This window comes from Electrona antarctica (genome assembly GCF_951216825.1).
Source record: "Electrona antarctica genome assembly, chromosome: 23".
NCBI classification, from domain to species: Eukaryota; Metazoa; Chordata; class Actinopteri; order Myctophiformes; family Myctophidae; genus Electrona; species Electrona antarctica.
The window spans coordinates 4,503,738-4,518,130 of NC_136804.1; the positions used below are offsets into that span (position 1 = coordinate 4,503,738).

General features: G+C 42.4%; 2 protein-coding genes across 3 annotated transcripts; both read right to left on the bottom strand.

The window, feature by feature from the left end:
* Positions 1-1,835: 1,835 nt before the first annotated feature.
* On the bottom strand, positions 1,836-6,336 carry LOC306916258 (uncharacterized protein). 2 transcript variants are annotated; one of them, XM_079494077.1, is made up of 6 exons: positions 6,256-6,336; positions 4,944-5,163; positions 3,289-3,408; positions 3,038-3,201; positions 2,420-2,621; positions 1,836-2,069 (listed from the first exon to the last, which is right to left on the bottom strand). In XM_079494077.1, the coding sequence occupies exons 2-5, from the start codon at positions 4,947-4,949 to the stop codon at positions 2,576-2,578; spliced, it is 336 nt and encodes a 111-aa protein (XP_079350203.1). In that variant the 5' UTR covers positions 4,950-5,163; positions 6,256-6,336; the 3' UTR covers positions 1,836-2,069; positions 2,420-2,575. The 2 variants fall into 2 exon arrangements, with proteins under 2 accessions (XP_079350203.1, XP_079350204.1); XM_079494078.1 differs by having other exon boundaries at positions 2,402-2,621.
* LOC306916335 (uncharacterized protein) lies at positions 5,007-11,076 on the bottom strand (the record flags this gene model as incomplete). The annotated part of the gene is made up of 6 exons (XM_079494169.1): positions 11,016-11,076; positions 8,973-9,120; positions 8,651-8,808; positions 8,144-8,233; positions 6,256-6,309; positions 5,007-5,163 (listed from the first exon to the last, which is right to left on the bottom strand). The coding sequence occupies exons 1-6, from the start codon at positions 11,042-11,044 to the stop codon at positions 5,007-5,009; spliced, it is 636 nt and encodes a 211-aa protein (XP_079350295.1). The 5' UTR covers positions 11,045-11,076.
* Positions 11,077-14,393: the final 3,317 nt, after the last annotated feature.

Below are 14,393 nucleotides of genomic sequence, written 5' to 3' on the forward strand. Positions count from 1 at the left end.
ACTGAGAAATAAATCTGATCCCATCTAATATTTTGTGAAATTAACAGAAAACTAAACTGATACAACCTTTAAAATGTACGTATTGATTTCCTACTCATGTTTGTTCATGAAGTTGTAGGCCTATATAGATGTCTTGTATTTTATATTTTATATTGGTTGAAAATTGTTTACATGAATGCAATCACAAATTTACATTGATCATTCCGTTGTGGCAAAGATATGTCGTGTGTGTGTGTGTGTGTGTGTGTGTGTGTGTGTGTGTGTGTGTGTGTGTGTGTGTGTGTGTGTGTGTGTGTCTGTGCGTGTGTGTGTTATCTGAGAAGCAGGCTAAGCTGCATAAAGGCATTGTCAGTTGGGTTATAAACAGCGTCAGTTTTTCACACCTACAGTAAAAATCACACCCGTGTGAACTGAGTGGTGCAACCCCCCCCCCCCCCCCCCCCCCTCTCTCTCTCTCTCTGTAATTAACAGGCAACAGTGCAATACTATCTCTCTGTCTCTGTTTCTGGCACAACAGCGCCCCTACTGGTACTCATGACACTTGGAAAAATGCAATTAATTAAAAATGCAATTTGTTATATCTCCATATTTTAACTATGTATATATTCTCGTAAATGAATGCCCTACTTTCTCGCTCAAAGCTTTGATCTACACGTTTTGAGCCTGTAGATCTGTTATTTTAGTGGTAGGCCTAGTATGGTTGGCTAAATATAAAGGTGTCACTGGGGAATATATATTGTTTTAGGCAATATAAAAAATAGCACAAAATGTACCATTTATGATTTCTGATTGGGTGGGCAGCATTTTTAGAGAAATTTACACCCACCTGAACACGTTTGCCATCATTGCTGCTAACCCTAACCTGTCTTAAAGGGCCACTTCACCCTTTTTTAAAGGAATATTTCAGTTTTAAAAAACTGTCGGTCATTTTATCATCTCAGGCATTTGTGAATGCCTGCAGTTTGTAAGTTATTGATTGATGTAGATACAGTATTCGATATTCATTTTAGCTGCCCTGTAAACTTCCTATATACAAACCCATTGTAACTTAAAACTCAATTTTAATCATGATGGATTCATCAAACTGGGGTGTTCACAAAAAGCCTGAGTTGATGTATGAATTACAAAAAGTAATTTTGAAAGTGAAATATCCCTTTAAACATTGAAATACAATGCAGATGTGCAGAGATGTCATTGAATGTGAGGTATTCTTTTTAGGTATATGTTACTTTATTCATGAAAAACCAAAGGGGGTATAGTCTGGACTAGAGAGGTATTACTTAATTCTAATTCCAATATATTATTTTATTATTTATGGAAAAACGTCAGAGGTTTATAATCACCTAGAGATTATTCAGGCGAGTGAAAAACACAAGGGGTTATAGTCTTGCAAACTCCAGACATCAAAATGCAGTACATATTTAATTAAGCAAATTGCAAGAGCTATATAAACTGGGATGAATTAATTACTTACTAAGGTATTGCTCAGACAATTATAATGGGTATAACACAAATGATTAACACAGGTATTGTGGTCCATCTTGTTTTCTCCCACGGGGTAGAAAAGCCTGTTTAGAAGTAGAAAAAACGAGCACTCAATACAAAAATGCAGATTACCGGGTGCACGGCTCACGAAGAATCACTGTTAAAGAGAGAGACAGCCAGCACTCCAAAGTCCATTAATGGTAAATTTATTGCATATTGTGCAGCACGGACAATCACAACACGGACAATCACAACACGGACAATCACAACACGGACGCGTTTCGGCGTAAAGCCTTCCTCAGCGTGTATCTGAGTATCTCTGAATATCTCAGATACACACGGAGGAAGGCTTTACGCCGAAACGCGTAAGAAAAGCCTGTTAGCAGAAGATCTGAAGACCTCCTCACTCCATAGCCATATTGATAGATCCCTTGGTTCTCAGGCTTTTGATGATTCCTTCAGCTCTGGGGACGTTTATCTTCCTTTTTTCCCCTCTCTTTTTTTTTGTTTTCTGGGCTCTTATCTCATGACGTGATCTACAGGCAGGCTCATCGTGATTGGAAGCGTCATCTGCGTCATCAGCACTAAATAAAGAGTAGAAGATCAGAGTTCCGTTGGCCTACAATATAGTTTATGATGAGTTTGATCATGGCTACAATTTCTTCACTGTATTATGATGAATTCCTGTTCTGTTCTTTGTCTATATAGAAGTGTCTATTTGTACGTCTCTAAATGTTTTTGATGAATTGAACATGGTGGACCCTATTGGAAACAAGTGTAATGCTTAATTGGGTCGTCCACTCACAGTTAACAGCCTTTGTATTGAGTTTGTGCTTGAAATGTACTGTAATTCTGCAAACTGTTAATAAATATTTCAATCAATCAATCAAAAATTATAAATTCTATTGATACATACAGTGTAACACATCTTCACCTGGATTCACCAGCCAGCTTAGCCAGCAGCTGATTGGCCTTCAGTATATTATCTGGCTCCTTCATGCGATAATGCTTTTCTGCCACTGTAACGGTATGGGTGAGGTAGTCGGCCACCAAAGACTTGTCTATGTCGCTCATACACTTGGTAGCAGTCTCAAAGACTGCGTGTCTCTTGGCTCGTAATTGACCGTCTTCCGGCTCTAAAATGAAAATTAAGAGAGGACATTTTAATAACATTTATCTCGACACAGCTCACCTGAAACAGCTGTTAACCCATGCTGAACGGGAACCCTTGTTGGTGTTTTAAGCATTATGTTATACTTTAGCTAGTGAAAAATAGCAGATCTACAAGCTCGTAGCAAGTGCCGTGCTACGAGCTTGTAGGTCTGCTATTTCTGAAAAATCGTGAAAATGTGGCCAAATCTTTGAATGTATATTCTTCCACAACGAACATTTTTAACTCAAATCTTTGCTTCTGGGGGTGCCTGGAACTACATATTTTCAGATGGGAGTCCACGGCCAAATACAGATAATTCTAGGGGTCCTTGACATGAAAAGGGTTGAGAACCACTGATCTAAATGGGTTAATAATAGATCATATCGGGGGTTCTCGTACTTGTTGTGCAGACGTTTCAGGTCACTGGTGGGATTGTGGATCTGCCTCCCTGTGGTGGAGATGAAGAAATAGTTTGCATCGCTGGCCTTCCGCTTGCGCTTCCTGTTGTCAGGCTTAGCGCTTAGGAGTATCGGCCTCACTTGGTTGAAGTAAATGTCAAACCACTGTTGGCGGAGAATTAAGAATTAAGATCAATGTCTCCCTTTGAACAGTTTTCGATTGGGTTCCGACAGGAAATCTGATGAACATACCAGCTCCTGCTTCGGTGACAGGGCAAACATGGAGACTTGTTGAGCTCCGTTCTTGTGGTCCTTTACTCCAATGATTGCATGGCCCGACTTGGTTGTCTTTCTGCCAATCCACTCCTCCACCTGCATAAAAAAAGTCACAATGGCAACTAGTAAGGTTGGGTGATATATGCCATACATTTGTGCTAGAAAAGTGCCAGTGTCAGGTTTCTATACGAACGTGACTGCACGTTGTCAATGAACAAACCAAGACGAGGCGACACGACTGTATTTCTGTTGCCATGCACCAATCTCACTCTCTCACTGACAAATAACTTGTTTAGGGTGCAGGCTATTACATATATTGGTCCGAGTGTCATGAATTAATTTCGTTTTTTTTCCTTCTCTATCTTGATCTTTTACCTGAGTCATAATGCATCAACATTTATCAATGTTTCCGGACTTTGCACTGCAGGCAGGTCTGTTCAGCAATATATTTGGCTTAATTGGCTATAGGCTAGTCCCAGCACAATTAAAATAAAGACTTCTTTAAAGATGGATTGGTCGTGGTCCCTCTAACTACGTATGCACGATTTTGTGTTGGTTACTTGGTTTACTGATAATCCATAATGCTCAAGATTGTGTTGGATAGGCATGGACTGCAGCCGTAGAGCAATAGGTGTATGCTGGAAGTCGGCATTTATTCATTTTGAAAACAGTAGCCTGGCCTGTAGTTGTTTAGTCTTTCAATTCATTTGTGACCAACTAGTCACTACCCAGGGCAAGGAAGGACACAACACAGGGCAGCTTCCTTAAGTTGAACGTTTATTCCTCCATGTGCAGGGAATTATACACAATAATATTAATACACAGGAGAGCAGATAGCTCTCCAGTCTCCACCATCCGGACAGAGGCTCTCCCCTGAGTGTTTGTGGAGATGACTGATTTATCCTGTTGTGCCTTGATCAAGTCCATGCACAACAGGTGCGCAGCCACACCCAGCTCTGAGTCCAGTTCTAGTTTGACTCAGGCCAGGTGTGACTGCTTAACTCAGTCATCCTCCCTCTAACATCATTATTTCATTAATAAGTTCACTCTCTCGTTTCATCCGGACGCATTAATAGCTGTGCATTATTGCTTGCTTGTTTGCTGGTGTGAATTTGGGGGAAGAAAAACGGAAAAAAAGCCGCCAGGTGGAAATGGGCATGGCAGCATGTCATGAGCCAAGAAATCAGGCAGTAATAAAACAGAGTGTGAAGAGACTGTTATAGGAGAGGGACGATTCACTTGCCTCCCAATTCGATACCATATCAATATCTAGGGTGCCAATTAAATTTATATTGCGATTTGATTTGATATTGCAATTTTTTCCAATTTGTCTCCTAAGTTACTTTGCTTTTACAGTACTAGAACGTTTGAAAATACATAAATAAATTATTATGAACTTTGCGATTCCATCCATGTTAATATCGTGGCCCACCCCTACTGTTATAGTGCCACCATAATCTGAACGATGTGGGCGTTCCTCCTTGGCCCACGGGGAGTGCAGTGCATGCAAGTTTCATGTGGATCGGTCCAGCGGTGCCTGATATCAGCTGTTCGCAGACACGGCCCGGGATGAAAACACATCATCGGATATAAATATCGCAATCAATAAAGAATAATATAGTAATACTCACAGTCATGCCCTTCACCACACCTGGTCGTTGGAGGTGTTTGAGGATCACCAGTGCCTCCAGATACTAGTAAAGCACGAAGGCACACTCAGCCACATGCAGGGTTGTGCTTTGCTCTGGGTAGACCTTTCCCAAAATGATCAAGAAGTCCTTCTTTGAAGCCCTCAGCACAGCAAGGCAGTCTTTTGGTGTCAATTTGTTTTCCTCTATCAACATGTTATACCTATATGAAAAACAAGATATACCATGTAATCACTTGAACCATAGTGTCCCTTTCCTCAGTGTCCTGGGGTGAAAATAGACAATCTACAAGCTCACAATGACCGGTTGAGAGCTTGCACATCAGCAATGCTTTGGCAAAGATATTCAGAGTACAGGAGGGGATGGTGCTTGCATAGTGGGTAAAAACTAGGGATGGAGCTCGATAACCGACACCCGGAAAAATACGATAACAAGCTTATTGAGTCCATGAAGTCATGTTTAAACAATCAAGACAAGAGGCGATCAAGAAATAAATGTAATCATCCATGCTGGCACAAACATGTCGGTCTAAAAGTGTATTGATACCTGCCAACCATCGCTGCTCGGGTAAACAAAATTACGCTTTAAAAGTGACGGTACACATATTAACCAGTTAACAGTTTCTGTAATATTATTTTATTGGTAAAAAGGTCAATTGCCTTCCATCTAGTAGGCCCTAGTAAAAGATACTGGTTCTCTTCAGAATGTATTGTCATCTCCCGTAGGCTCGATAAGAACCTGGCTCGATAAGCCTGATCGATAAGGTGAACGTTATCAATAAAAACTAATGAGTGGGGGGACTGGACTGCAGGAGAGAGAGAGTTTTCTTCGTGTGGACTTTTAAATTATTTTCCCAGAGTTTTGGCCAATTTGGCCAATTTTCAACAGCTCACAGCTAAATACAACCAATGATCGCATTTACAAATTGTATTTTCCGGGTAGACTATGTAAATCACTCCGGATGCTCGGTTGGGCACTTCTTGCATTGGTTTTACTGAGAATAAGGTTAGAAATAAGGTTTTTTCATAGAAGTGTATATTGTTACGTCTTTAAATGTTCTGATGAATTGAAAATGGAGGACCCTGATGTAAATACATCTTAGTGCCTTTTCTGGTTTTATCCCCAGTTTTTGTAATTATCTGTACTTTCGTTAAAATGTACCCATTCTACAGACTGTGAATACCATTTTTCAATCAATCAATCAGTTTAGATGAGGCTGAGCAGTTCTGCCGGCTGTACGCCGAGTTGGTAAAAAGGCGACCTCTCCAGTATTCGTGTAAACAAGTCAACTCACTTCTTTTTGGTGATCTCTTTGCTCACTTTCTTGGAGGAGCTATTCTGGAGAGCTCTGATGAAATGAATGAAGTGCTCATAGAGGTCCTCATTCACAAAGGAGAAATACGCAAGAGTGTAACGGAAGCGGAACGGAAGCGTAAACTGATGCGGGAAATTCCGTCCGATCACGCAACGTTGTTTTGCCGTGCAATTCAAAGAGCGGTGTGTACCACAGGTACGCAGGTGTATGTTGTGAGGTACGCAGGTGAATGCGAGCGGGTGCCAAATGATCGGAAAATCAGCGGATAACTTCATTTGCATTGAGCCACGCCCCATTTCACACCATAAAAGGCGTCAAGCATGACTCAGCAGACAGCAGTAAAAAAAACAAAAAAGAAGGCCTTACAGCTCAAACGAAATAGAGGTCCTCCTGACGGAATGCAACAAAATAATGATATTTTCCAGTATAGTGGCTTCACAAATTAAAATAAAAATGATTGCTGGAAAGAAATTAGGCTATATTAGGAAATTAAAAGAAAATTATCTGACCATGTCAAGCGCCGGAGCGACGACCACCACCTGCAGTCTCTTTTTTTACATCCATATACCATTACATTTGTGCGTGATTCTTTATATTGTCTATAGCCTACCATTAAACTATATAAATCATTTTCCCAAGCTTACAAAACGGTGAACGCTGCTCCGCACCGCTGCAGCAATGTCAAGCTGACTTACGGTATAAAATGCAGCTTGGCCATTTATTTATTTAAGTTCGGGACCAAGGCAGCAAGCTAGCGTACTTGGCAATTATATTATAAATCCTTTTCTTTTCTATTGAACAATTGCTCACTCACACCTTTGCAGAGGTAAAACATATATCCGATATTTGTATCAGAGCTGCATTGATTCATGCGGGGAATAGATTAATATCATCTCACTGTCATCTGTCTGAATGCCATATGTGGAGAATGGATTTGTTCTGATCATGGACACGTAGGCATAGGCCTATAGCTATTTAAAATTTCAACCATATACGGCGGGGAGCCTCCTCTTTGTCAGATCTAAGTGCAGGTTAATTTATGATGATGTCGTCATATTAAAATGATTCGCGAATTTCGCGAGACATTTGGCACCAAACTGGATTGATCTCATCAATGTAGTAGCCTACAGCCTAGCTATAAGTTCCCCATATTATAATTAATTAAGGTGCACTGGCTTAAAACTATGACTGGCCGAATTGCACGCGCTGATGCAATAATGTGGACTTGCATGTCTGTGAACCATAGAAATAATCTGTTCTGTCCGGGCCGGCCTCACCGCACCGTTATATTCATTTTCCAATGAATTCGTACAGTGCAGAATGCAGATAAGTGTATGTTCTTATTATAATTGTGAGTTTGTTTTTTAACATGCAGCGCGAGTCCGCGAGAGCCGATCTACAAGCTCACAACGCGTTGCACTGCGAGTAGTAAGCTGTCAAGTGCAGCGCAATCGCGCATGCTAGAAATATCCTAATAAATAAATAAAAAGGTGTCGGGTTTGCAGGGGCAGTTTCTGTATGGGACTCTAGGCTAACCTGCCTCTAGAATGCATGCATTTAGGCATCCAAGTGATACTTGGCTTTTATATAAGCTATCATTTTTGTATGTGCTGACCAATGTTTTGGACAAATGCCTACATATTTTATCTGAGATTTGGGGACTTTTAATTGATTCAGAATGAAGACTAAAGCCTTCTGAATAAATCTACGCAAGCAGTACACGACCCTCTGAGGTGGCGCAGCTTTTAGCGGAGATTCCGACCATCCGACGTCACCGTCAAGTTCACGTTGAAGTTCATGAATTCCCACGTAATGTGGGAATCGACGTAAATGCCTGTCCGCTCACGCTCCGCTCACGTTACGTAACGGTATGAGCGTAAACGCCGTTGTGAATGAGGACCAGAGTGTCTCATTCTGAAGCCTCAGGTCGGTGGTGTACGTGTGGTACTTCAGGAATCTGTCCAAGGAAGTACAAATATTTGATGGTGTTATAAGTGATATTTCTGGTTAAATCTAAATGTTTTGTTAAGACATTCAAATGTTTAAATTCTGATAATAATTGCAATAAAGTGTTTGTTACATAAAAGGGGTCTTCCCGTCTCTCAAACGCTTTAATGAACAGAAAATACATTTTCAGGCCGGCATATGAATTTCACTTGCACTATATAAAGCGTGGGGTCGGCAAAAATAACCCCTGCTCTAAAGCAATCGTTATTGGAAGAAATTGCTATTTAAGACTTATAAAATAAAAAGAGATTAAGGTACAAAATATCAAAGATTAATCAAAGTCAATGAAGTTCATATACCATATTAACTGCAGGTCTCCCAAGTTATCACAAGAGGGGGCCAGTAATTCACACCAAATACTACCAACCTTTTCACGTTCTTGATGTAAGTCAGCTGAGTTTGATGTTTCAGTTTTGCATCATCGAGCTCACGGAGGTACTTTCTGGTCTTTTCCTTGTTCCTGACAAATTCAAGGAACACTTCCCGTGGGTTCATGTAATAAAGGAAACGGGCCACATTCTGAACCTGAAAATAAAAGCATGTTACATTGGTAGCTTCAGAAGCTGCAAGTCAGTCAGTTTGTAACTTTATGTCGTTGGCCTCCATTGGGACAACAGTAGGGCTGATATGGGAGTGGGGGTCCGTGCAACTAGGACTGAGGTGAGATGGATTATGCTAATATTCCTCACCTCCTGTTTATGATTAGACCTATCGATGTCCACCTTCAGGTATGTGCTGAAGCCCTTCAGCAGTGGATGTTCCAGAGAGTGCTTCTTGTACAGACCCTTTTCTGCCATCAGCTTCTTGGGCATGGTCTTCCACTTCACGTCCAGGCAACTGCAAGGTGATACGGTATCAGATGTCATGCACATGCTCCACAATCCACAACGAGCAAAACATGTGAACATCAGTGAAGTAGTAAAAGTGTCACTGCTGCTGAGAGGTGGAGCCAGGTCTGTGGAGTTCTCGCTGGACATCGGTCACCACCAGCATGCAACGGCGCTGCAGCTCCTCAATCATACTTGGTAAATGGTGCATTTATATAGCGCCTTTATCCAAGGCGCTTTACATAGATTGTGCATTACATTCACCCATTCACACACCGATGGCAGCGGAAACCATGCAAGGCAACTAGCACATCGGGAGCAATTAAGGGTTCAGTGTCTTGCTCAAGGACACTTCGACAGTAACTCTGGGGGAGCCCGGGTTCGAACTGGCAACCTTGCGGTTGCCATCCAGGCACTCTACCCCTGAGCCACCGCCGCCGCCGCCGCCATACTTGAAACAAACAATAAAAATAAATATTTGTATTAACAACATTATGAATAAATGAACTGATGCTGACCAAAGAACATGGTTAACATAATAACATTAGCATGTGATGTTATTACAAATATGGCCATCTGTGCACAAATCAAATATAATTAAAGACTAGATATATTAGATGGCCTCAAATGTGATTACAAGCCAGGATAATAAAGTGCTTTTGTTTTTGTTTTTTAAATACATTTTTATACCACAACATTTGCAACACATTTTTCACCCAGTGCCAATTGCCTAAACTGCAATCCTGGGCGCTACTCTCCCTCTGCCAACCTGGGGAGAGCCCTGAACTGAGCATGAGGAGTGAGCAGGCCGCTTCTTATTACGCATTTCCCAGGTAGGACGTAGTGAACACATTATTCCAACCAGTTCCTTTCCCCTCCATCAGGCAGCCCCTGACTAACCAGGGGGAGGCAGTATAGAGACCAGGATTACTGTATGTTTTTCGTGAGGGTACGTACCCTAGGATCCCAAAGTGGGGTCCGGGGACCCCAGGGGTCCTTGAGGGATTTCCAGGGGGTCCTCAGCTAAATGATAGTTTGGAACCAAATGGACTCTGAGAGTGTACAAATGGAAGAAAATGGACCCTAATGGGTCCATTTGGTTCCATTTGTACACTCTGAGTCAAATTAACATTGATTTTACAATATAAATTGGGGGTCCCAGAGATAGAAATGCCATTAAATGGGGTCTGTAGACTAATATGCATGTCAAACTGGGGGTCCTTTTTTATATAATTTTAATCCCACGATTTTGCAACCCATTTTTTCACCCAGTGTCAATTATCTAATGTAATCCTGGGCGTTACACTTCCTCTGCCAACCTGGGGGGGCAAGCAGACAAGCTTCCTTCTATGCATGAGGAGTCCAAGGTGCTTCTTTTCACCTGACAGGGGGGAATTTCCCCGGCCGGACGTAGCGCGTGGAAGGAACACGTTATTAGTTGTCAATAATTAGTGTCAATTTGGGGGTCCTTGACTTAAAGTTCGAGCCGGGTCCTTATCGAGCCCACTATCGAGCATATGCTATTATTTTGTGGAAAGACGGGAGACAATTAATTCTGAACAGAACCTTATTTGTATTGGCCAGTTGTGAGTTTGTATGCCAATAAACAGTTCTAAGGTGTATACACAGTCACATGCACACGCACGCACGCACACACACACACACACACCAAAAATAGCCAATCTACAACCTCACACCGCATCTGGTTGCACTGCGATGTGAGCTTGTAGCTCTGCCTTTTCGGCAACAATAGACTGAGAAGTTGCACATTGAATACGTCACGTATATGTGAGACTATTCAATCGATCCGCGGGAGATACAGTATTATAACTCTATGGCAGGGAGATTAGAGTTTCCCAAACGTATTATTATGAATTGGATTAATAACGTATGGCAACGTCTTACCGTGCTTGGGCAGCAAGCACGGTAAGCATAACATGCCTTGGATGGAAGAGCAGCAGCTGACGGCTCCCGTGTTGTTTCGACTCGGTGCAGACATGCAAACTGCAAAGGTATCACATTTGGGTTTAATACAATACATTATGGACAGATGTCTATGCATTGTCAAAATGCTCCCTTTCGTGCATGCAACAACTGTGGTAGGCTACATTATTACATTTAGCTCCCCTCTTGTCTTTACCAAACTTTCACGGCAAACAATGACGAACCTCGCAACCACCCGTCGCGTCCCAGCCCCCTTTACAGCGAGCAGCCCATGACGTCAGCCGCTGCGGCTATACCCGATAACAGGCTCGACAAGCCAAACGCTTATTGATACTCGGACCGAACCGGGTTTGTAATGGACCCGATTTTTGGGCTCCATCCCTAGTGACAAGGACAATATCAGAAATTACTACAATTGAGCAGTGTTTCCCAAACTTTTAGCTTAGGACACAAAAGAGAAATTAGACGTTTGCCTGGGACAAAATACCAGATCTACAAGCTCACAAATACTTTTTTTGTATGTAGGAAGCTGTTAAAATGAGTCCACGACTCAAACATGGGTCCCGATCCACTGTCTGGTAGATAGAGCAGAGGAGAAATTACAGTTGCATTGTGGGAGAAGGAGATGGAACCCCCAGGTAAGAGGAGGAGGAGGAAGGCCATTGATAATTCAAAATATGCTCCACATGGACACTGGGCTCACTTACTTCCTGGACTACATGTCGTCTCAGTAAGACAGCCCTCCCCCTATCCACAAGGAGGAGCAGTGCACCAAAGCATTATGGGAATTGTAGTCCAGGAAGGAAGTGAGCCCAGTGTCGATGACATCAGAGACACTGGGCTCACTGCTAAAATCTAAAATATGTAAAACCACATATTACACACATAAAGACCCCCAGGAAAGTGTTCTACATCTTCTAAACGTCATTAACATATGTTTTTTGCAAAAAGGGCCAAGTGTCATTTTAACTTTTAAACTCAAGGACTTCCTCTTTCCATGTGTTGTGCGTTAGTAGTCCGACATACGTGGCCGGTTAAGACTCACCCGTGGCATCAAGTGACATCAAGGCCAAGAGAAACCTGTGGACGGCCATTGCCCAGTCCATGGCCCCCCTCCTGTCCCTGTGGCCTGCGGGATTGGACTGCAATAAGAAAAAGGTGGCATGATATCAGCAGCCAGGTACAAAAGAAGGCTATGCAAGTTAGAAATGCATGCCCCACCCAGATATGATGTGGGGCCAGATATTTTGTCTGTGTCCCTTATATGCCCAGATGGAGTTCTTTGTGCAGGCATGCCCAAACATGGAGTCTATGCAGACGTCAGAATGATGTCAGAACAGGCCAGCTCCATATATATATTGACACTGGGCAGGGGCCCTGTCCAGACCCGGGCAGAGGCCTTTTTGGGGCGGTTCTGGACAACCGTGGGTCCGACCGACTCAACACCAGCCACTGCACCCCCTGTGGTGGTGTGGAACGCGTGTGTCGAATTTGAAGTCGGTTTGGCGAACGGTTATCGAGTTACGTGGATTACACACATACGTACAGACAGACAGAGACTTGGTGCATTTATACATGCTGTAGAAGATATGTAATGATTTTTATAATATGAAAACTCAGGGTTGTGTGTTCAATGACAATAAACAAAATATTGTGTTTATATCTTTGAACTGTGGAAGAAGCCTTCAGGTTTTGGTTCTAGTACAACTGAAGTTTTCATGGTCGTATGTTTTGTTAAAATGCTCAAATCTTTGTGTAGAATTTGACACCACCACAAGAGCTGAAGAGCATCTCTTGTCAGTCAACTAAATTGTATTTATTAATGATGTTATCAGGTTCTCTGTCTGATATTGTATCTCCTCACTATTGTAAAAACATGCATGCAGCATGATTTGATTGGTAGACTCGTCTCTCTGTGTAAGAGAAGAGATAAGTCAACTAAAGGAATCATGGATCTCCATCCACGGAGGAGAGAAGCCATATTATTGTTCTGAATTACCACCTTGACTGCACCAATCAAGCCAAATCAAATGGTACAGCAAGGCATATCCTGTGTGTGTGTGTGTGTGTGTGTGTGTGTGTGTGTGTGTGTGTGTGTGTGTGTGTGTGTGTGTGTGTGTGTGTGTGTGTGTGTGTGTGTGTGTGTGTGTGTGAGTGAATGATTCACTGCACAGACACGTGCGTTCAGGCTAAACTGACCATACCATAATATTGCCAAAATGAATGACAACAGCGATAACATTGGTTAACAAGTTTCCTTACCCTCAAACACTCAAATGGTTGCTTTAATTGGGCCAGAAGGAAGGCCACAGACCTGGTCACCCCTTTTATGGCCACCTCTTAAAGGGATAGTTCAGATTGTTTTAACTTAAGCTGTATGAAATTCTTGCCATTAAAATAGTGGTTGCAACTGTAATAATTGATTGCCCGAGTCCCGTGGTGGGAGTTCTGCTCTGGTTTTGGTGAATATTAGCCTAAGTAGTTCCGGTCATTTTGTGGGGGGCACTGGGGCCACGCATTCAAAATAAATTAGTTAATATTAGCGCAACTTTCGTTCAACTTTGACCACTCTGTCTATCACATGGAACTATTTTTTGGGCGTAGTGATATGGACACAAAAAACATAGTTCTGTGTGATAGAGGGGTCAAAAAGGAACGAAAGTTGCACTAATATTTTAGAAATAGGTCAACAATCCAAATGACGTTAGTTTTGTGGATGAATTTACTTTTAATGCGTGGCCCCCTGTGCCCCCCACAAAATGACCGGAACTACTTAATATTTCACCAAAACCAGAGCAGAACTCTCACCACTGGACTCGGGCAATTAATATTTCATACAGCTTAAGTTAAGAAAATCTGAACTATCTCTTTAACCACTAGCATGACAGGTCATTTTGACCGTTTTTTTTAGATTTTGAAGTTGATTATCTTTGCCCATGAAGCTTTCAGAAGGTTATCCTTCCATGACTATCATCATCCATCATGGACAAGCACTGGGAATTGCCTACATTTAGTTTGACTCAGTTCCACGGATACATATTGTGAAAATAGCAAGCTTGAATTGAAGATACCCCACCCGGACCGGGTCCACTCAACCCACAGAGCCTATAGTCCCTCCACATACCTCCCAGTCCTGGCGGTCCTGGCTGTACTCCTGGTGAGAGCAGGAGTGGACATGGTGAGACATAGGAGGGGCCCGGACAGGAGGGGTGTCAACCGGGTATCCACAGAGCCTAGTCCCTCACATGCCAGAATTGTGCCCCCCAGTCCCGGCAGAGTGGTTCCAGCGGATTGTGTGGCCGCCCTGGTCTTTCCCTAGTGGGTCTGATCGAGGGTAGC